The sequence below is a fragment of the Staurois parvus genome, unplaced genomic scaffold (genome assembly GCF_062004578.1).
Source record: "Staurois parvus isolate SC_StPar_1 unplaced genomic scaffold, SC_StPar_1.0 ptg000051l, whole genome shotgun sequence".
Classification (NCBI taxonomy): Eukaryota; Metazoa; Chordata; class Amphibia; order Anura; family Ranidae; genus Staurois; species Staurois parvus.
Genome location: NW_028317847.1, coordinates 3,515,017 through 3,538,765, shown reverse-complemented (window position 1 = coordinate 3,538,765; position 23,749 = coordinate 3,515,017). Strand labels below are relative to the sequence as shown.

General features: G+C 43.2%; 1 protein-coding gene across 1 annotated transcript in view; it reads left to right on the top strand.

The window, feature by feature from the left end:
- The window catches only part of MINDY3 (MINDY lysine 48 deubiquitinase 3), a 184,050-nt gene that overhangs the window by 6,699 nt on the left and 153,602 nt on the right, over positions 1 to 23,749 (top strand). The window contains exons 2-6 of the mRNA XM_089666335.1: positions 1,342 to 1,554; positions 7,991 to 8,070; positions 10,486 to 10,546; positions 12,084 to 12,251; positions 20,534 to 20,585. Coding sequence (XP_089522461.1) covers positions 1,461 to 1,554; positions 7,991 to 8,070; positions 10,486 to 10,546; positions 12,084 to 12,251; positions 20,534 to 20,585 — 455 coding nt within the window. The 5' untranslated portion in view covers positions 1,342 to 1,460. The remainder of the gene's footprint in view (positions 1 to 1,341; positions 1,555 to 7,990; positions 8,071 to 10,485; positions 10,547 to 12,083; positions 12,252 to 20,533; positions 20,586 to 23,749) is intronic.

Below are 23,749 nucleotides of genomic sequence, written 5' to 3'. Positions count from 1 at the left end.
CAAACGCCCCTATAGCGTTTGACAAGCGTTGGTCTGGCGTTTGCAGAGCGTTTTTAACTCTTTGCAAACACCGCATGCGTGCTTTAGCGGTGGTTGCTAGGCGTTTGCCAAGCGTTAAAAACGCCCAACAAACACCTATAATGAAGTTTGAATGGTGTTACCGCTCCGCAAACGCCGGCCGTGCGTTTGCGGAGCGGCACCATAGACTTGAATAGGAGGCATCAGCTCCTCCTGACTCGACCAGAGGCGTCTGTTTTGCCGCGATGCTAACACTTGAACCGTTTGAACAGCAATGTGCAGAATTTTCCCAGGCATTTGGGAAACGGTAAAAACGCCTGTCTGATGCTTGCTAACAAGGCTAGTGTGAGCGTAGCCTTAAAAAAAAAAAAAAAAGGAAAAAATGTCTGGAACGCCGCTTTAAGTTAACGACACCCAAAAAGTTTGCAGAATGCAGTGCGATTAGGTGAATCAAATCACATGGGTGTGAACACTCATATGATCCGATTCCAGTGTGAAAAAGAAAAATTGCATGCACCTTTCCTGCGGATGTGGTGCAGTTTGAGCAATACAAAATGAATGGCTTAAATCGCACTGCAAAGATTCACATCTGATTTGAACAGGAGTGCAGTTCCTGTCCGAACCACATGCAGTTTCCCACACTGCCATAGTGTGGACCAGCACTAAAAGCTGTAGCAGGTTAGAAAAAGCCTGCTTCATTTCTTGCCTGGAGGACGTCCAGCATCATTTAGGCCCTCCCTCATCAGCCTTGCTGTCCTTGTCCTGCTTCTTTTAGTCATCGGATTCCAGTCTTGGTCATATAGGTTCAGCATCACACGTGGGCATGATCTACGGCTGTCTGCATCAGTCTGTCTAGGATTACCACTTCTTCAGACTAACATCCATCTATATATTTGTTTTTTTTCACATCTCCTTCCTACAGTCAACCCACTGCTAGTATCAGGCCTTAGGGCCCTTGAAAGAAGTACTGTGATGTTGTCAGGAAGCTATGTGCAGCACCCTGCTGGCTCCTCCCACCAACCATGATCTGCCTTTATTGCACAGAGAAACGTAGAGTCCCATTGATGACATTAGGTGCTGGGACTGGGCAAGGCCTGCGATCTACAAGTGTTTTCTGTCTGGGACATCAGGAATTCTGCTACTTGGAAAAGTTAATTGTTAGGATTCATATAGCCTTTAATTCTGCTTTCTGATGCTTCCCCCAGTATTGTACAATGTATCTCCGATTCTTGCACTGCCTTATTGAATTACCTTGTTTCAGCAGCCGTGATGGTGTGGCCAGCTTGCCTTATACTTAACGTCATCTTTTCTTACCTTTTACAGAATTTATTGTTCAATTTCGACTCCTATTTGGGGTAAAGACGAGGTGATTTCATGTTGAGCGGAGAGAGACGTTTGGAACATATTTACTCGAAAAGGGAAGAGACACGGACAGGCTGACCATGTCGGACTCTAATAAAGAACTGGTGGATCTGGTGTGGGGGGAGAAGAATGGTAAAGGCTTGGTGGACTCTATATTCAGCCGCTGGACACAAGGTAAGCATGGCTGTCAGACAGCTCTTGGAGTGTTCAGGACCACTGCCCTTTGGTCCACAACCAGGCTTGGAGAAATTCACATAGAAAGCTCTTGAAGAAAAATGATGTATGAGGGGTGTTCAAGTCAAACCAGAACTTTTGAGTTTATATAATAAAAGAACACATTTTAAGGAGTGGAAACTGTATTTTTTTTTTCTTAACATACTCCCCTGCTACATTTATACACTTACCCCAGCATTTAATTAATGCTTGGAAAGCTTTGGCATAAAAAGATTTGTCAGTACCATCCCAAGACAGCCGGCTTCACTTCGTCATCATTGTGTTCACCGTTCCCACAGAAAGATTCCTCTCTTGTACAGTTTCATGACAGGTTCTGCATTGATTATCCAGGATCAGGTGTTCCACATTCTGAATGTTCACAGGAATGACTGCTGCGGACTGGGAACCACCATGGCCGGGATCATCACTGACGGATGTACGGCCATATTGGAAACGTTTTACACCATCCATATGTCTTGCTGAGCGTCTCATCACCGTACTGTGCTTGAAGTCTTCTGTAGATATCCGCAGGTTTTACGCCTTCGCTCACAAGAAACTTCATCACCACACGCTGTTCCATGCACGCACCAACACTGCTGTCTGCCATCTTGATTAGCGGTCTCTGGACTGGCCCACAAAATGTGCACCACCTTTCTGTAATAGGACACACTGACCACTTACTACTGCGCGTAGTACCGCCGCTCTAGCATCCCTTTTTGTTCTTAAAAGTCCTGGTTTGACCCTCGTGTATTACTAACTATGAATGTGCATCATTAGAGCTTAGTAGCATTTTAGGAGATTGAAAAAATTCTTGATCCATTGCTGACCATTTTTAATAATACTAATTGCCTAGCTTCAGTAAATTTTGAGTCATGTACACAGGACAAGCAGGCTGATAGGAAGTCATTGAGGTAAAAATTCCTGATGAACCCACTTGTTCCCATCAGTGCTGCGCACGCTAAACCACTGCGGTTTAATATGCGGCAGCTGTCCAGGACAGTGTAAATGAGCCCTTAATCCTGGTTTCACATATATGCGGTGCCACACCGCATTCCTGTGCAAATCACATGCGAGTTGTGTGTGGTGCGATTGGAGCCATACATTTTGTATGGCTCTAATCGCACCACACCCGCACCAAAAAGGTGCAGGACCCTTTTTTTGGTCTCCACTAGAATCGGATTGCATGGGTATTCACACCTATGTGATCTGATTCTGGACATCGCTCCGCGTTTTTCGGACTGCTTTTGGGGTGTTGTTTACATACATATCCGCAGCGGTTCGAATGAACGGGGTGCGAATCTGGTGCGGAATTTGCACAGAAAATGCTGTGAATTCCGCACCGCATCAGTGTGAACCAGGGCTAAAGTTTGTGGTTTAAAAAAAAAAAAAGCCACATCATGAGTAAAAAAATTCTTCCACCTGCCAGCATACTGTAAAAAAGACCAATGCTCTGTGTGGAAGCAGTGGTCTCTGTACAGAGGTCTAACACACCATCTATTGCCCCTACAGGACCAGAGCTCTCCAATCAGCAGAATGCATGAGCTTTGCTGATTGCAGTTATAGGTCTGATGTAATATAGCGTGTCGGCCTGTGCAGAGGGACCATTGCTTCCACACAGAGAGCAGGGTTCCTTCTCTGCTGCATGATGGCATGCTAAACACTCCTAAATGCCTGAACAAAAACTCTCTATGCACTTTCTTTCTGCCAAAAGAACTGGCTTTTTTTTTTAAGCCCAGTGTGCATGGACCCTAAGACTATGCACACATTTTGTTTTGGTGCACCTTGGAAGTGTCTTGCTGTGCAGAGAACAAAGTAGAGCTTACACTGTGGGAAGGTTGTTGCTGGACAACTGATCTTCCTCTTGGATCAGTTGTCTCTCTTGTAAAAGCAATCCAAGCAGCTAAGTAGCTGCTGAATAGCTTTTACAAGAAACACCCCCCCCCCCCCCCCCGCCTTCCAATACAGATTTACTCACCTCACTCCCGGAGGTGGGTAGGTGATAAAACCGCACAATGTTGAAAACATTCAAAGTTCCATAAAGCCCCTTTCTTTTTTAAAATCCCCAGACATTACTACAAGCACCTCTGCTTAATAAAAAAAACATCAACCCTTCATAGTTTCCATCCTGGGAAAAAAATGCTGTTTTATAACAGGACAAGTAGATTACCATGAGGGATAAGTAGACTGGGACCCTGATTTAGTCCCTGGACTACTAGTAGTGTTTTTTTTTTTTTTTTTGTTTTTTTTTTTTTATACTCCACACCCCTGCTAAGTCTTAGCATCTGATAGTTAAGATACAAAATGCATACATTTCTGGAAGTTTCTCCTTTATCTTCCATAGAGATAAAAGTTTAGAAATAGGCTTCATTGTGTATGCATGTGTGTATAATATATACAGTGTGTGTATGTATGTATGTGTAATAAATAAATATATATATATATATATATATATATATATATATATATATATATATATAAAATTTCCAGCCTGTAATGAAGACAGACAGTGTTTGAGTAAATACAGCTGGATAACTTATAACATCCAAATGCAAGATATAACACCAACATGTCAGAAAAAATGCAAAAACAGAATCACTGAGTTGGAAAAAGGATCATCCCCTTGTGTCAGTATTTTGTTGAACCCCCTTTTGCTCTAATTATTATTATTATTATACAGTATTTATAAAGCGCCAATAGTTCGCTCAGCGCTGTACATTACAAAGGGGGACAGAACATGTGACAGAACAATACCAATACAATGCAAAACATGAGGGGATCGAGGGCCCTGCTCTTTCGAGCTTACAATCTAGGAGGGAGGGGGTGGTGGCACAGGAGGAGATAGCTGTGGGGGATGGAGTGGTAGGAAGAGTGGAGGAGGTCGGCAAGTTAGCAGGGGGTGGGGTAGGCTTCCCTGAAGAGATGGGTTTTCAGGGTGCGCCTAAAGGAGAGGAGAGTAGGTGATAATCTGATGGGTTGGGGCAGGGAGTTCCAGAGGATGGGTGACACCCTGGAGAAGTCCTGGAGGCGGGCATGGGAGGAGGAGACCAGGGAACTAGAGAGAAGGAGGTCTTGTGAGGAGCGGAGTGTGCGTGTTGGGCGGTACTTGGATATTAGGTCAGAGATGTAGTACGGGGCAGTATGGTGGACGGCTTTGTACGTCAGCGTTAGGATTTTGAATTTGATCCGTTGCGCAATCGGAAGCCAGTGGAGGGATTGGCAGAGGGGGGTGGCGGAGACAGAGCGGTTGGAAAGGTGAATGAGTCTGGCAGCCGTGTTCAGGATGGACTGAAGAGGGGATAGCCAGCGGCGAGGCAGGCCAGTGAGGAGGGAGTTGCAGTAGTCGAGTCGTGATATGATGAGGGAGTGGATGAGCTGTTTAGTGGTTTCTGGGGTTAGGAACGTGCGGATTTTGGCGATGTTGCGGAGGTGGAGTCTGCACGAGTTTGTTAAAGATTGGACTTGGGGCTGGAAGGATAGGTTGGAGTCCAGAATGACACCCAGTACTCTGGCCTGCGGGGCGGGTTTGATGGTAGCGTTGTTGGATGTGATGGAGAAATCAATGGGGGGTGGTGTCCGGGCTGGGGGGAAGACAAGAAACTCGGTTTTGGAGAGGTTCAATTTAAGGAAGTGGAGCGACATCCAGTCTGATATGTCGCTCAGTAGGTGTGTGATTCGGGCTGAGACCAAGGGGGTGAGGTGGGGGGTTGAGAGATAGATTTGTGTGTCGTCGGCATAGAGGTGGTAGTTGAAGCCGTGAGAGTGTATGAGTTGGCCAAGGGAGGAGGTATAGATGGAGAAGAGAAGGGGCCCGAGGACAGAGCCTTGAGGGACCCCAACAGAGAGGGGGAGTGAGGGGGAGGTGGTAGCATTATAGGTAACGCTGAAGGAGCGTTGTGACAGGTAGGATGAGAGCCAGGAGAGAGCAGAATCTCTGAGGCCGAGGGAGTGTAGTTTTTTGAGGAGGAGGGGGTGGTCGACTGTGTCGAAGGCCGCAGAGAGGTCAAGGAGTAGGAGCACTGAATAGTGGCCATTAGCTTTGGCGGTTAGCAGGTCGTTGGAGAGTTTGAGTAAGGCAGTTTCGGTGGAGTGTAGGGGACGGAAGCCGGACTGTAGGGGATCGAGGAGGTTGTTGTCGTTGAGGTGAGAGCATAGGCGGGTGTAGACGAGGCGCTCGAGGAGTTTAGATGTAAATGGGAGCAGGGAGATGGGTCTGAGGTTGTTCGGGTCATTGGGGTCCAGGGAGGGCTTTTTAAGTATGGGGGTGATGTGTGCATGTTTCAGAGGGGAGGGGAAAGTGCCTGAGGAGAGGGAGAGATTGAAGATGTGGGTGAGGGAGCGTAGGATGGAGGAGGAGGAAGGTCGTAGGAGTTGTGAGGGGATAGGGTCGAGGGGGCAGGTGGTGAGGCGGGCATCAGAGAGGATCTTGGAGACTTCCTCGATGGTAGTAAGGTCAAAGGTGCGGAGTGTTGGGGGAGCTTCAGTATGAGGAATGTAGGGTGGGGTGGAAGAGGAGGTCAGAGCAGTGGTGGGGCCGTGGGAGAGGGGTGATGAGGGGGTAGCTGAGTGAGGGTGAAGGGGGTTGGAGAGAGTTTGAGCAGCGACGAAATCCCTGCGTTTAGTCTGTTAGGATATGTCTCTACTAACTTTGCACATCTAGACTTTGCATTATTTGCCCGCTCTTCTTTGCAGAACTGCTCAAGTTCATTTAAATTTGATGGTGACATTTTGTGGACTGAAGTCTTCAAGTCATTCCACAGATTTTCAATGGGGTTTAAGTCTGGGCTCTGACTAGGCCATGGAAGAACATTCACCTTTTTCTCCTTCAAAAACTGTGTGCTCATTTTTGCTGTGTGCTTTGGGTCATGTTGGAAGTTAAATTTTCTTCTCATAGACCACTTTCTGACAGAGGGCAGCAGATTTTCATCCAGAATTTGACAGTATTTGGCCCATCCATTTTTCCTTCTATTCTGACAAGTGCTCAAGTCCTTGCTGCAAAGACCGCCCCCCCCCCCCCCATAACAAGATATTACCACCTCCATGCTTTACTGTAGAAATGGTGTTATTTGGATGATGAGCTGTATTGGATTTCTGATATATTGCTTAGTGTTGAGGCCAAATGATTACATTTTAGTCTCATCTGACCATAACACCTTTTTCCATGTGGCCTCAAAATCTTCAAGGTGCTTTTCAGTTGTGACTTGAGTGGCTCTTCTTTTGTAACCCTTCTATACAAGAATTTTTAATATTATTGTCCTTCAGAGTTGCTGTAGGTCTCTTGGTAGCCTCTCTGACCAGTTTCCTCCAGTTTGGAGCGACGTCCTGATCCAGGGAGGGTCTGTGTTGTACCAAATACCACCCACTTCTTAATAGACTTTTTTTGTATCCATCCCCTGACTTGTGCCTGTCCACAACTTTATCCTGGAGATCTTTTGACAGGGTTGTCCTGCCACCCATAGTCGATTGTTTGCTCCAGGAAAGCTCTTTTCATGCTTGGTTAATCAAAATGATCACAGATGAAAGTCAAATGGATTTGTCTGCCATTGAGAAGGTGCTTAGCTACACCTGATTTGAGTTTACAAGTTATTTTTAGGAGGGGAGAGGGGTGATCCTTCTTCCAACTCAGTTATTCTGTTTTTTGATTTTTTTTTTTTTCTGAAACATGTTGATGTTACATCTTTCACTTGGATGTTATACGTTGCATTGAGTTACAGCTGGATAAAACAAAAACTGTGTCTGTCTTAATTTCAGCCTGCAAAGGAACAAAATGTGAATATTTCAGAGGAGGGGGCTTCTTTTCTATAGCCACCGGTGTGTATGTATGTGTGTGTGTGTGTATGTATATGTATGTGTATGTATGTATATATGTGTATATGTATGTGTGTATATATATACACACACACCTCCTTGCAGTAGGCGAAGTCTGACCTCTGATACAGTTTATACATGAAGTATAATTGATTTATGATTTCCTGTAGGGTATCATGTCTTCAGGTACACGAAGACATGTTCCTTGTGACATGATACCCTATTCCATTGCATGAAGCCGCTTGTTTGATAGTTAAACCACACGCAATCCTGGCGTTTTCATGCCTACAGGAGGCACAGGTTCAGTATCAAGCCCTTCTGCCTGCAGTCTGTCAAACTCAAGCTGAAATACACTGCTGTAACAAGTTGTACTCGTGTTTAGGGCCCTATGCATTCAGGGTCGCATACCTGGAACGTAGAATACCTGTGCCATCGGAATTCACAAAATTACCAGGATGGGACGCACAGGGACTAGATACCCAGTGTGCATGGGGCCTTATTTTGTTAGATTAAAACATGTTCTTCTCTTGTTTAATTCTGCAATATAAAAAAATCTTGCCAGTCTGCTGAGACTTTTTTATTTTCCGGACAGGGTTTGTGTTCAGTGACTCGGAACCTACAGCTCTGGAACAGTTTGAAGGAGGCCCGTGTGCTGTGATTGCACCTGTACAGGTAGAACCCAACTGCTTGAAGATTAAGTAGATGCAATGTTTCCTCCATCATACAAAACCGGGAGCCAAAACTGTTTTCAGTCCTTCTGTTAAAGGAAACCTTTGCAGAGAAAATACAGGGATTCCATTGCATGACACTGCCTTTTAAAATGCTGGTTACCTGGTTCTTATTCAAAGGCTTTCTATATTTCTTCCGTCACAGACCTGGAACATGTATGCAGAGTCTTGGCTTTCCTCTGCTATCTTTGAAATGTTTTGGGAATGGCATTTAGATGGTACATAGGTCATAGTCGGGTTTAGTTTGGCAATGATAGCCTCCTTTATTTCACTCAGTATAGGTGGAAGTTGAAATTTTATAGAATTTTTTTTTTTTTTTTAAACCACAGCACCAGGGACAATACTTATCATGATTGAAGCGTGTCCCTTGTGCTGGTGCTGCTGTGTTTGGTTGAAACACGAAGTCCTCTGCCTCTGAATACTTCTGAAGGTTTGGTGTTCTGGTGCTCTAAGGGTGTAATATGGTAATTTGCCCCGTTTACCATCACTTACTGACTATGCCCCCGTCTCCATTCATAGAATATGTCCTATCAGTTCTTACAATGAAAAAGCATTCCATAATTGGAGGTTGTGGGCCTTTCATTCATACGCCCGTCCTCCATAGAGTGCCTTTCATTGTGGACATTGATAGTATGGCACCTATGAATGGAGCGTGGGGGTGGAAAGGGCGGTACCTGTTACAGGTGCTTCTGCTCATATTAACGTCCGCAGCACTGGAAGACCACCGCTGTGGGGGTATCTGGAGTCGGAGGATTTCTGATTTTAACCAAAGCAGCTATCAGCACACGGGACACAGTTCATTCGTGATGAGTTCTGTCCCTTGTGTTGATTTAAAAAAAAAAATTACAAGCTTCAGTGTTGTTCAGTTTTCAATCCTGCTTCTTTTTTTTTCTATCATTTTAATTTCAGTTGCAGCTGCAGTTAATATAACTACACAAGTAACATAGTAAAACAGTATAACAATGTAAGGGTTCATTAATACGGGTGGCTGAGGAATGGTAGAAGCAGGGGATTGAGCCGCTCTTTTACTGGCCACCTGCACTAAGGCATGCAGTACAGATGCTGCAGCAAAAATGAAACAGCCTGCTTACGGCAGGCAATACTGCCACTGGATTCAAACAATGACAGTGAAAAGGGCCTCGCCACAAGATTTGCAGGCACTTGCGGCATTGTGGATCAGCATTTTGAGAGCTAAAACTGGTGGTGAAGAGGCAAATCGTTTTCTCACCTCCTGTCAAATGCCCTAATTTCTTAGCCTTTTTTGTTAAGATCAAATGTAGTATCTGTTCTTATCAGTTTTCAGGAGGAAGAAAGCTGTTGTCCTTGCATGGGGGAAGTGTGTGTGGGGAGGGGACTGGTCAGTATTTTTCTGACTTTTCCTCCTGTGTTGAATCTGGCCTGGTTTTATCAGGTTTGTGCCTGGTTGAAGGCAGGGCTCTCCCTAATTACTAATGCATTTTGGATTTCAATGGGGCTGCATTTGTCTGGCCTGGGGCTGGGAGGTGCAAGTAGCTCCCGGTGACGTGGTCCCTTGGGATGATGTCCCAGAGGTGCCTGGAAAAACACTCCTGGGTTCTGTGGCCTTTGGGATTTTTGACTCCCCCCCCCCCCCAACCTGAAGGGGTCTTTGTTCGGGAGATCTCCTCACCATACTTTTGGTGGACTAGCTTCGACTGGTCTTTAAAGAGTGGGGTCCACTGGGCTTCAGCTTAGCTATATCATTGGCATACCCACGCTCCTGTCAGGAGCCTTGCACCAGGGAAGGGGGGGGGGTGTCCGGGTTAGAGGGCCTTCCTCTTCCAAGGTTTGTCCATTTCAATACCCTTTGTGCATTTTTTGGTGTGCTGAGATTTCACAGCTGACTTTTTTGTTCGACAAAGCACTGCACCACAGAGCTCCGTAAAAAGATAAACCTGTCAAATAACCATGAAAAGCAATCTGAATTGCTTTCAGAGGAACGGCTATATAATTTAATGTGTAAATTTAGCTCTAAGGGGAACCCAGTGGGTCCTTCAAAAGAATGAGTCTTTGGGGTTCAAAGGCTGAGTCAACAGGGCAGTGACCTTAGGGGTTTTCACAGGTGTGTGAGGGTTATGGGTTAGCTGAAAGGGAGTAGCTGGGGGAAATAAAAGCAAGAGGCGAGGAAAGATTATCAATCCTTTGTTCTCCTGTTACTTAACTGGTCATTGCAGAAAACTAAATTGATTGCTAAATGATAAGGGATCCCTCCTTGTTTCCTCTGCCTCCCATTGTTGAAGCCAAAAACATAGAAATGGTTTGAATAACACCTCTTTTATTGTAGTGATGTGCCTCAGATGTCTTGCATGTTGTCTTTTCTAATTATGCCTCTGCTTTTCAGGCTTTTTTATTAAAGAATCAACTATTTGCTTCTGAGAAGCCTAACTGGAGAAACTGCCAAGGTAAGTCATCTTCGCATTTATTTTTTTGATTGTAGTTCTGAAACCTTTTTTGATCTTTAATTGTGAGGAGCTGTGTTTTGCATCTGGACAGTCCCCTGCCGCTCCCCATGCTTTACTGTTGGCCAGAGAAGCAGACAATCTAATTTGCTGACCAGCTGGAACCTATAGTGGGGGGAGCGGGTTTTTTTACACTGACTGACACTTTGTGGGAACCAATGACACTAATACAGTGATCAGTGCTAAAAGTATACACTGATCACTGTACTAATGAAACTGGTTGGGAAGGGGTTCGCATCTAGGGTAATCAAAGGGTTAACTGTGTACCTAGCTATGTGCTTGGTGTACACTAGGTGGTACTGGTACAAGGGGAAGTGATGATTGTGTTCCCAGCTATGCAGAGACACACGATTGATCACTCCTCCCTGTCAGAACATAGCTCTGCCTATGTAAACATAGGCAGAGCTCTGTTGTTCCTCCCTGCCCAACGATCGGCAGATATCTGCGAACATCTGTTTTCTGGGATTTGCAGGTAGGCTTCTGCTGTGACAGTTGACAGCAGAAGCGATCTGCTGGCAGCATGTGTGCGCCCTTTGAGGTGGAAGAGCATGATCATGTGTATATATATATATATATATATATATATATATATACGTAATTTTGCACAAGAGGGCCGCCCTGTAGCAGTAAAACTGCTATAGGGTGGTCCATAAGTGGCTAGGGCACAACAGTTTGGTCTCTACATTGTTTTTTGGGAATTCTGGGGTGCTATGAAAATAATCCTAAGATGTGAGCAGACACCTGCTCTGTGTACCTGGGGCACTCTACGTTTTCTTTAAATGTAGCCAACTCATGTAAGCTGCTGTTACAGTAGAATCCCAACCTAAACTTAACTATGCTTAGAAATGTCCTCTTCCATCTCTTGACACCTATGCTGACTAGCCTGTGTTAGAAAGATGTATACTTACCAATTTTCAGGTGCTTCAGTCCAATCACATAAAAAATGAATAATTATCAATCTTTGACCAACCTTATCTATGAATGAGCTTGCACACGGTGGCTTCTTCTGCTTCCTCCACCCAAATGAAGTGGCATGCGAATGACGTAACAGTCAGTTTGTGCTGTGGAGGGGAATAAAATGGAACTAAGCCCTCCTATTCTTTACAGCCAAGGAAGCTGCCATCTTAATATCTCTTTGATCTACATTTGCCATAGTGATGTGATCAGTTATGACACCGGCTTTTTGATGGCTTTACAGTTCTGTTGAGAACACAAGCAACTGTGATAGTTCTCATTCATGGCACGCCTTGAATGTAATTGTTTTGGGAAACCATTAAATCACTGGGTTTATTTCTGCTTTAAAGCAAGCCAGTTGCTTTTCTTTGCATGGGTAAGCCCTTTGCCAATAACAGTGCACCACTGCTTAGTTTCTGGAATGGATCCCGTTCTTGTGTTTGTTTGTTTTTTTTTGTAAATGGTGATGGCTACATTAGTGATTTTAATCTTCTTCCTACCCACCTTCTCTTATGTCCATGTGTAGAAGATGAGCAGAAAGGCATCTTATGTCAGACGCTGTGTGACATTCTGGAAATGGCCAGCACAATCAATTCCAACTCCTACTGCCTGGCCTCATGGCAGAAAGGAAAAGTCGCCCCGGAGCCTGAGAGGGAGCTTTCTGCAGAAACGAGCCAACCTGAAGAGACACCAAGTAAGAACTGAATTGTGAATGTGGTTTCCTTTCCATTCATAGACCCAAAAGGACTTTCTTCATTATTGATCATATGTCAGGAACATTCTCCTGCAGATACAAGAGGCAGCCTCATTGTATAACACAAGTCAATCCTTCCCAACTGTGAACTGCTAATGCTACCCAGGGTACCTGTGTTGAAACACACAGTTCATCTTTTTTTTCTTGTAGTCTGCACTTGTTCAAGACATTCATGACAGGTATATGTGGCTTTTTACAATGCAGTTGTGTGGTAGATCACACACTGGTGCCATGTCGTTGAACAAAACCTCTTCTACACTTGCGAATGGCAGAGATGTTTAGGTCCCCATGTATAATCATGTGCCAACATTGTTGGCTGCTGAAGCTAGGAAGGCTTCCAATATTAAAAGGTGTATGCCATGCCAAAGCATTTTCTTTCCTAGTATTGTAAAGAATGAGGAAGGTTTAGAACCTCTGTTAGGTTTCTACTGCAATGCATTGTTGGTGGGCCCTGTGTTGGAGAGTTCCCCTTGCTGTCTGGTAAAACTTTATCAGTAGAACTAGATGTGCTCAGAAATATCTCTAACATCCAAAGCCACTGGTATACGCACCCCTTGTATATGTGATGCTGCTAGCACAATTGGGAGTCAGAGTTCAGGAAGAACTGCACTCACATGGAGCTTCCTTTTCGGCTTGCTGCACACCGGAGCTGTGCCACTTATGGCAAAGAGCAGTTTGTGTGAGTGACTGCTAGGGGGCACTGTGCAAAGTAGGATAGTTGGGCAGCAGAAGAAAAATCAGCTAGATCCCCTGAAGAAGAAAATAAACTGCAGCCGCTGCAGTTCTTTTTTTTTTTTTTTTTTTTTTTTTTTTTCTTTCTTTCTCTCCCTAGTGCCCAACGTGTCAGGCTCTGCTAATGCTTCAGGCAGCCAGCACAGCCAATGATGCTGCATGCCGCACACTTATTGCTGGTGGACGGTGGGCTGGCCACCAGAGTTGAAATGCCTCATTGCAAATGGGCCCTCTTAGAAATAGGAACCTGTTCCGGATTCAACAATTCAGGTTTTTGGTTTTGGAATTTAATTTCCTGTGTTAGCACTCCACCTCCAACCCCTCCCACTGGACAGAATCCTCATCATTGCAAATCCTTTAGAGCAATGGTCTCCAAACTGTGGCCCGAGGGCCAGATGTGGCCCTTTCCTACCCTCTATCTGGTCTTTGGGGCACTATTCCTCCCAATGACATGAGGCACTAGTGCTGTCCTCCCACTGACACCAGTAGTATGGCATAAGTCCTGCCAGTGACACTAATGATGGAGAACTATTCTTCTAACTAGTATCAATGCTGTGGCACTATTCCTCCCACTGACACCATCAGTGGGGCACTATTTCCTTAATTGACACAAGTGGTGGGGTAATATACCTCCCACTGTTACCAACGATGGGGTACTATCCCTTCCACTGATACCAGTAATGGGGAACTACTCCTCTGCCTACTGACCACCAACCCTGAGGCAATGTTTATTCTCACTGGGCCCAGGACATTTTCTATCCCCACTGGCCACAATCTGGCCCCCCTAAAGTCTAAAGTACAAGTAAAGTTTGAAAATATTGGAGACCCCTGCTTTAGAGCCTCATGCACACTGGGCATTTAGCCCCAGTGCATGAAACTTTGGCATTTAGGTGCGAGCAGAAGGTACAGGTGCACCGCCCAGCCCCACTGCCTGCAGCCTGTAAAATGCTATGAGAGGCTTACAGCTACTGGGGCTGGATGGTACACTAAGCAGTACTTACAATTGTAGGGTAGTATATGCCCAGAGGCGAAACCGGTGACCACCAGACAATACTGGCAGCCATATACAAGCAAATTTCTACCCTTCAGCTGCAGCACAGATGCCCTCTACAACCAGGCCTGATTACAGTAAGCTGGTATTTATCTGCCACCTACATGGTCATGCGCTATACTGAAAAACACCAATAGGTGAATCCAACAATTGACACATTATTCTGATCTTTTATAGATTTTAACGATAATCACTAAAACTGTTTTTGACATGGCATACTGATTGTTGATCAAGGTATCCATCTATTGGTTACATTAGCATCTCTCTGTGACCTGTTATCATTAGTGCTCTATTTTCAGTCTGCATTTCATATGCCTAGAAAGCATTTTCGAGCCTTCATCCCTGGGTGCATACTGCCCCAGTGTGTTAGTAGCACTTGGTGCACCTTCCAGCCCCATTCAGCTGCAACCATTTTCTGCCTCTCATAGAGGTTGGTCCAGGGGCGGACTGACCATTTGGAAACTCGGGCACTGCTCGAGGGCTCGGGGTCAGTAGGGGGCCCCATGAGATGTCCCTGGTACCTTTTTCATAGGCTTTTTTGAGTTTGGGCAAGGACACAGGGACCCCATGATCCCCTATTGCCCGGGGGCCCCATGAGTTGTCAGTCCACCCCTGGGTTGGTCCACTAAAAAGCAAATGGACTGTGCACATGCAAGTGCAGTTTCTCTAGAGCTTAGTAAACTAGGTGAAGCTTCACATTGCAAAGAATACCCAATCACATGCAAGGACAAAAAAACAGCATATTTGCCTGTTAATGACTGGATGATAGAAGTCAGTAGAGCTGCCCCTCATTTACTAATCTCTCGAACAACTGCACTTGCAAAGTCTAATTGTCTTAAACCTGGGTTTACATATATGCGATGTGGTACATTGCATGTGATTTGCACAGGAACCGCACTGCATTCCTGTGCAAATCACATAAGATTTGTGTGTGGTGGGATTGGAGCCATACATTTTGTATGGCTCAAATCACACCACACTCACACAAAAAAAGGTGTAGGACCCTTTTTTTGGTCCGCACTAGAATCTGATCGCATGGGTATTCACACCTATGCGATCCGATTCTGTACATCGCACCGCGTTTTGCAGACCGCTTTTGGGGTGTTGTTAACTTAACATACACACAGCAGCGGTTCTCATGAACAGAGTGCGGAATTCGCACAGAAAACGCTGCAAATTCTGCACCGCATCAGTATGAACAAGGGCTTAGGAAATCAATTGCATAGAATTTTATAGGCAGCTAACAGAAGATTTCCCCATCCTGACAGCAGATTGATAAAAGATGATTGGTAACACAAAGCAGCTGACAGTTCTCAAACAGCAGTAAAGGCCGACCTTATAAGAATAATTGCGGCTTTGCTAATTGATCTTCACACAAAAGGAAACACTATGGAGGCTGATTTTAATTGCATGCTTTGTTAACCTGATAGAGAGAAATAAGTCATATGGAAGAATCATTGAGGAGCAGTAATTGCATTAGTAAAAAATGAATTCTCAACTTTCAAAAAGCAGCTTATACAATGTAAAGAGTTTCTAACAATATTTCTTTGGTCTGTTTTTTCACCACATCTATTAATCTCATTCCGCCTGCAGTCTATTAGTTGCAATGCATCCCCATTCTAGTGAATAGGTAATCTTCAGTGGTGTTACTGGGGATCCTTTTTGCTGTGCTGCAAAGTATTGTGGCCATAGCATGTGCATCACTTTGTCTGGCTGCCTTTGCAGCTTAAGTATAGCCAAAGCTCTTTTGGTCCTACTTCTCCTATGGGTCACAGGAGAACACTTTGTTCTGCACTCCTGTGACCTGTTTTCAGCTGACATTAGGCGAAAGCTGACAGTTGGCTGATGTCACAGAATCGGTCCAGGCTCTGCAGGCATCTGGACAATAATGTCACGATCTGCCTAGAAGCCTGACCATCAGCTGGCTCAGCCTCTCTGTGTGCTGCTGAGAAAGCCGCTTCTATCCCCCTGCACAGCCTGGCGCTCCAGTGAATGCTGTAGTGGCAGAGCAAAGAGCCAGAGAGTGACAGTCACCGTCTCTCTGCTCTCTAAAAACCAAGAACTGAGTGATAAGCAGTCTTTGATCACTCAGTTCTTGGTGTAGAGCTGGCAGCGGACAGCTGCAGCTGGGATCAGTGCTGCAATTATCTAGGTGAGTATTATTGTTTTCTGTTTTTAAGGGGGCCTATTGGGGACAGAATAAAAACCTGGCTCATTCACCTATTTTTACCATCCTCCAACCACAAGTGTAAACCATACCTTATAATGATATCCTGCACAGTGGCAATATTTTACACAGGATTATATTGCAGCTCTCTAGGAAATACACAAAGCACACGAAGACTCAAGATTACACTACTCTTGAATTCAGACAATATCTGCTTATCCCGGAGTTCAGCTTTAATGTCCACAATCTGTGCACGTGTGCACTTTTAGATAAATTGAGCAAGCTTCCAACTTCAGCACAGATACCATGTTTGCTGGATGGCATTAGCAGCTAGCTGAGTGTTTTATTTGTTCCCTGGATCTTTATCTAAATTAATGAAACCTGATTGGTTACTTTGGGTGATGACTCCATTATTTATGTAGTTTTTTTTTTTTTTAAAAGAGCTTTATTGAATCCTGGTTCCTCTAACTGTAGGACAATGTGCTGCTTATGTATCTATAAACTGAAACTGAAAAAGTGAACTTGTCACCGATTTGGTAAAAGTATCATCCACACTAAAATATAAGTACTGCAAGGTATAGTTGATACTGTTATATATTCCAATCTTTTCCATGTGTAGTCCCCTATTTCAGTTTATGTCCAATTAGGAGGCACCCCATTGGATAGTGGGAGCAGAGTGGGTGTTCCCTAGGTTCCAGGAACTCTGGGAGGTCTCGGGTCTGCTTGCAAAAGTTGGCTGGGTATGGGAGCTTCTATCCCCAGAAAAATCTAAAAGTAAACACTGAGCCCATGTGGTCACTGCCAATGCTACTTTGATACTTTTAAACCTGTGACAGGTTCACTTGATGGAGGAAGCATGATACATTGTTGTTTACTTGCCCTTTTTGTACCTTACACATGTCATTCACACTTGGATGATTCCTCCAGAGATACGGCTATAATAGTAGACCTCCCTCTTTCTTGACCCCTGTATTGAAGATGTCATAGTATCAGCCCAGTTACAGTTTTGTGCAAATTTTTGCTTTGTGACTTGATGCAAATATTTAATGGCAACATTTCTTGTATTGACTTGTATATTTTTTGAGATTTTTAAAGATGAAAAAGACTGCTGCTTCTGACCTCTTCTGTTAGGAACAAATGACGGGGGCCCTGTTGCTGCAATATAGCAATCCATTTTTACTATTGTTAAAGTTTATATCAAACCTAAAAATTAAAGAGTTACTTCAGTTTCCCCACTATAATTCTTTACCTTCTTAGGCTGGGTATACACGGTTAGTTTTGTTTTCATTCAGTTGGCAGAACGAACGAAAAAAAAAAAGCGGTTTCTCCTGTCCACACAAGCAAGGTGGATGGCAGAATCCTTTCTGTTGCAACAGCAATCTGACAGCAGGGACTCTCCGCTGTCCGGATACACTGATAAATGGCTGCAGCTGCTGATTGATAAAAGTCTTCCAACGTGGCCATTCAAAAAAAAAATTGAACGATCGACTTTAAACGGAAAGGTCTACACACAGATTGAAATTCATCTGGGCCCTGCTGAACAACCCAAATTTGGATCCATGTGTACCTACCTCACTTTTCTTTTTTCTTAAATAAACATGCTTCTTAGTCCAGCAAAGCCAACTGTATTCTGTAGGGATCTGCTGCTCCGGTGCTGCACACCTGGTCCTGCACCACCATCTTTTTCTTTGACATCATTGGGAGCTGGCTGTCTCTTTGTGGTTCTTGCAGTTGGCTGCCTGATGAAGTGCATGTGCTGCAGAACATCATCAAGGGACTGGCTGCAATAACAAGGAAGTGACAGCTGTCCCCCCTGTGACATGCTCCAGCGCATGTGTTGTAGAGTACTCAGAGGTCTGCTGGGATGTGTGACATGGATATCCCAGGAGGCTCTGGGCATCTGAATACGTCATTGTCTGATTGCAATCAGGATGCTTTTGTGTCCATGCATCTACCCCTGCATGCCTGTTAGATTTGAATGCACAGTCACCATATCCTCATTCGGCAATACAAGCTGCCTTCATGCAGCTCCAGACACTTAATAAAAAAAAAAAAAAAATAAAATCTCCACCCTGTTCATCACATAGAGACATCAGCACCTGTATGAATGAGGCCTAAAAATTAAAACTGGAGTTGTCGTATGCAAGCCTGGATTCATCCAAACCCGCCGTCACTCAAGGCAGTGACACCACCGCTGACCAACCTTTTCAACTTGGAAAAGTTGGACACCATCACTCAAAATTTCAAGTCTACACATCAATTCATTGCAAGATGGAGGCGCTTCATGGAATAGTCTTTCTCACCAGCTGAACTCCCCTCCCACATAGAGCCGTTTTGCTACACGGATTGGTATCTCAAAGCTCAACTGAGCAACTCACTATGTATACTCCAAGTGACCAATCCTGTTACCAACCCAGCCCTCCAATCACCCTCCTCCCTGCCTTCGAGGGGCACCCATGATATGTACCAAGTCTCACCCAGGTTACAAATCTATGCCTATGCAGTATGACATTGGACAGACCGGGTTACGATCCTTACTATAGTCTCCAAGCTTTCACTCCTAGGGAATATGTATATTGTTCTTGTCATATTTGCTGCTGTACCATGCCGTACAGTACATCCCTATGCTTTTACATTTTTCTTGTGCACTTTATATGTTGTACAGGCTTATTTGCCTTTTCTTAATTGACAAACCTTCAATAAACATTGAAATAAAAAAAAAAACTGGAGCAGTAATTAACTGGCAAAATGATGACATGAGAAAGAGAAAGGGATGCATTTGTGTTTAGACACAGAGGACAGAAGCAGCTGTCAGATTTTAAATGAGTGAATTATGGGTGCTGTGATTTGTGATCTCACATCTTGAAAATAGGTTACCTGGTTGTCGCACTGTTCTTTGTCAGTGACTTATAAAGTATGATGTAAACCCTAACAATGAACTTCACTTGTGAGCATGGATGGAGCTTGGAGCGTGCTCTAAGCAATCGGAAAATCCAATTCCCCTGATCCTCAAAAATAGGGATGCCGGCATGTAAACTCGCTTATCCAACAGGGACAGAATCCTTGAGCTTGAAGGATGCCACACTCCCAACCCAACTGGAGTGTATGTACGAGAGCAGAATGGCCTCCGTCAACTCACCTCCACAAACCACGCCCCTCTGGCATGTTTCACCCCACCCACCGGAACTTAGCGTCTATGACTAAGCCCTGGTGGGTGGGGTGAAACACGTGGTTTGTGGAGTGAGTTGGCTGAGGCCGTCCAACACTTGTACATACACTCCGGTTGCACCAGGAGTGTGGCATTCATCAAGAACAATGAACTTACAAAAAAATACCTGTTGGTCTCTCCAGTAATCCAGCACTGTTCTTTGTCCTAGAAACCTAGAAAAGTGATAGCCGAAAAAGACCAAGTGGTCTACTAAGTCCTTTTTATTTTATTTTTTTTTAAATATATATGTTTTTGGATTTTTGTTATATTTCTTGTCTGAGTATAGATCTATGTTGCTCCCAGGCTTGAATCTACTTACTGTTGACTGAATGGATTCAGACATGTTTGGGACAAACTTAGATCAATACTCTGCCAAAAAAGTGAACCAAATTGAAAATACAAAAACGTGTATAAATTAATTAAAAAAAAAAAAAAAGAGGCAGACTCAATGGGGTTTATTTACTAAAGCTGGAGAGTCCAAAATCAGACTCCCTTCTGCATAGAAACCAATCAGCTTCCAGGTTTCATTGCCAAAGCTTCATTGAACAAGCTGAGGTTAGAAGCTGATTGGTTTCTAGGCAGAAGGGAGTCTGATTTTGGACTCTCCAGCTTTAGTAAATAAACCCCAATGAATCACTTGTTTTTTTGTCATCACTTTTCTGTGTTTCTAGGACAAATGCTCTTCAGTATTATCTCAAACATGATCAGCCCCACCCAGTTCTGTTTTCTGGACTACAGAATACCTCCATATATTACATTTTTGTTTTTAGGTTTTGATGTACTTTAATGTAAGGGATGGCTAGACAACCAGCATTTTCAGAATGTGGTCAGAAACGGCAGCCTCTCCATGTTTCTAATTGCAGGTTTCCTCTTTATTCAGCCTCCAATGGGACATGTGCTATCTCCTAATTCTATTTCTCGGTTTTGCTTTAGAATTTTCAATACAAGTAATGTCTCTTAAATGTTTCATGTTTTTATTTATAGGACTCTGCTAAATAGCTTTTAGTATGTTCTTGTGTCTATTTTCTCGCTGTGTAGTGCTGAAAAGTGTCTTTTATGTGTAGCTGCGTTGGCTGCAGAGGAGCTTGGCTTTGAAAGATTTCATGCGTTAATTCAGTAAGTAACCTGATACCATTAAAGTGGATTCAACAAAACCATGTTTTCAAACACCTTTTTATGTGAACCTTTTATGTGAGTCATCTGTGGTTGGTGAACTACAAATCCCAGCATGCCTTAAACCTTTGAGATTTGTTGTTTCCCAAACCGCTGTGAATGATCTTTTTAACCCCTTTACCACCTCCCAACGAATGTGTGGAGACAAAAGAGTGAGCTTTGATGCTCACACACTGCACGTATGCAATGCTAGGTGGCCGTTGTTTATGTGCTGAGAGCGTGCTGACTGCAAAGACCAAGCTGTCAAAGACTTCTCCTGGTCAAGACTACAGATCAGGAGCTGGTGAGACTGTATACATGGTTAGTCAGGTTGGAAAGAGACACAAGTTAATGCAACCATTGTTTTCAATTGGTTGAACTAGATCGACTTGTCTTTTTTCAACCTGATTACCTATATTGGTATATATTACTATTATATACACTCACCGGCCACTTTATTAGGTACACCTGTTCAATTGCTTAGTAACACAAATTGCTAATTTGCCAATCACATGGCAGCAACTCAATACATTTAGGCATCTAGACGTGGTGAAGACAACATGCTGAAGTTCAAACTGAGCATCAGAAAGGGGATTTAAATGAATTTGAACGTGGCATGGTTGTTGGTGCCAGTCTGGCAGGTCTGAGTATTTCAAAAACTGCTGATCTACTGGGATTTTGCACACACAACCATCTCTGCGGTTTACAGAGAATGGTCTGAAAAAGAGAAATATTAAGTGAGCGGCAGTTGTGTGGACAAAAATGCCTTGTTGATGTCAGAGGAGAATGGGCAGACTGGTTGCTGCGACATTCAGATGGTAGGGTCAGAATTTGGTGTAAACAACATGGAAGCATGGATCCATCCTGCCTTGTATCAATGGTTCAGGCTGGTGATGGTGGTGTAATGGTGTAGGGGATATTTTCTTGGTACTAGCAAGGTGTACCTAATAAAGTGGCCAGTGTGTGTGTATGTATATATATGTGTGTGTGTGTGTGTGTGTGTATATATATGTATAATATATATATATATATATATATATATATATGTATAATATATATATGTGTGTATGTGTATATATATGTGTGTGTATATGTATTTATATATATATATATATATATGTGTATGTATGTTTGTGTGTGAATGTATATGTATGTATGTATGTATATATATGTATGTGTGTGTATGTATGTGTGTATATATATATATATAATGTATGTGTATATCATTCTTCCTAGGTGCTCTGTAATGCTGTCTGAAGTGTCAGACAGGGTGTCCATCCTTGGTGCATGACTGCCCAACATCCCAAACAGGAAGGAGATGGCTGCTTTAATAACAGCGCCAGTCTTTGACTGAGGCAGGCATCGGCAAAGAGCAAGCACCAGCAAGGAGAATGCAGGGGAAGGTGGACATGTCAGCCTCAGGCAAATGCTGGGAGCTAGAAACAGGCGCTCACTTACAAATCAGCCATGTCCTTGCTAGCCGCAGTGTCGTGCCAGTGTGGGTACCCTATCTGATGTTGCAGCTAGTGTTACTGGGTATCTAGGAAAATGGGACAAAGTACTACATATACTGTATTTTGTCCCATTGAGAACGGAGTGCTGGAAAAAAGTGATACTTATTCTCTAAATGCAGTTGACTGAACCTTTTATATGATGTTGAATTATGTTATGATTACTTTCCCTTTTTGTGCTTTATATATATTTTAATCATCAAAGCACTTCCTTTTGCAACCTAACAAGCTTTATTAATTGATGAATGTTTGTTTACGAACATATAAATATTTGTAACAGTCAGTTATAGTTCAAAGATGACTTCTAATTTGGCTAAATGTTTTATTTATGATTGTTTGAAGGATAACTATATTTTTAAAAAAGAAGTCCTTGACTGACCCCCGCCGACTTCCATATCAAAGCCATTCACCGTACACAGACCTCAGATCAGACAGCCGACTGGTTTGAGAGGCTCTTCTGTACTCCTGAGTGCAGCTGACGTCCTGGGAGCTGGGCCAAACTCTACTTCACATTTTTGTTTTTTGCATTAAAAAAAAAAAAATATGTACATTCTAAATCATTCTAAAAGTGTAACTAAAGGCAAAACTTTTTTTTTTTTAATTTTTGATAGAGTAAGGGAGGGTTATAACCCCTGACAATTTTTTGGGGCCATGTGAGTCCCATTGAGGAGATTTCCCTTCTCTTTCTATCCTATAGTCAAAACAGGAAATGAGGGAAAAACCCTCCAAAGTGATGGAATCCGGTGTGTCACCAGAACTAGTGTCCCTATTGGAAGATTTCCATTCTGTTACTGTTCTGGAGACAACCCAAAATATGGAATTTTCTTCTATTTTCGATAACGGTAAACAAGACAAAAAGAGCGAGTGAATCTTCCTAACGGGGGGTTACAGACAGCAATAAAAACTTGAGCTCTAATCCGTCCATACTCAAATAGAAGAAAAATATATTTTAAAAATATTCTTCCTAAATATTTTGACATACTGTATATTTGAAATTCTACAATTTTGGCCATATTCAATATATTTCAATAAATATATATACTGTATGTTGGAATGCGTATTTTTAAAAATATATATATTTTTTAAATATATTCTTCAGATTTTTTTTAACAAAAGTAATTTTAACATATATTTGTAAATGCATTCCAAAAATGTAGATTTGTATTTTTAAAGACATACAGTATATTTGAAATGTACTTTTAAAAATATTTTTCATATATTTCAACATACAATATATATATATTTATTGAAACATATTTTGAAACATATTGAATATGGCCAAAATTGTAGCATTTCAAATATATGTCAATATATTTGGGAAGAATATTTTTAAAATACATTTCAAATATAGACTCTCGGTCCCTGTTGCACTTACCTCTGTGGATGATTACCTTTCACTGCCCACACAGCTGGTGCAGGGGTCTGAGGATTTGAAAGCTGCACTCATCTTTGGGAAAGGATCAGCGCGATTCTGATCGGTTACATGCTGGCATGTGAATGCTTTCACCAATCAAAATCACTCGGATGTGTCTCAGCATAGCTAAGGAAAGGAGGGATGAAGATTATGACTTTCGAGTCCACCAGACCCCTGCACTGGCTGCATGGGCAGTTAAAGTT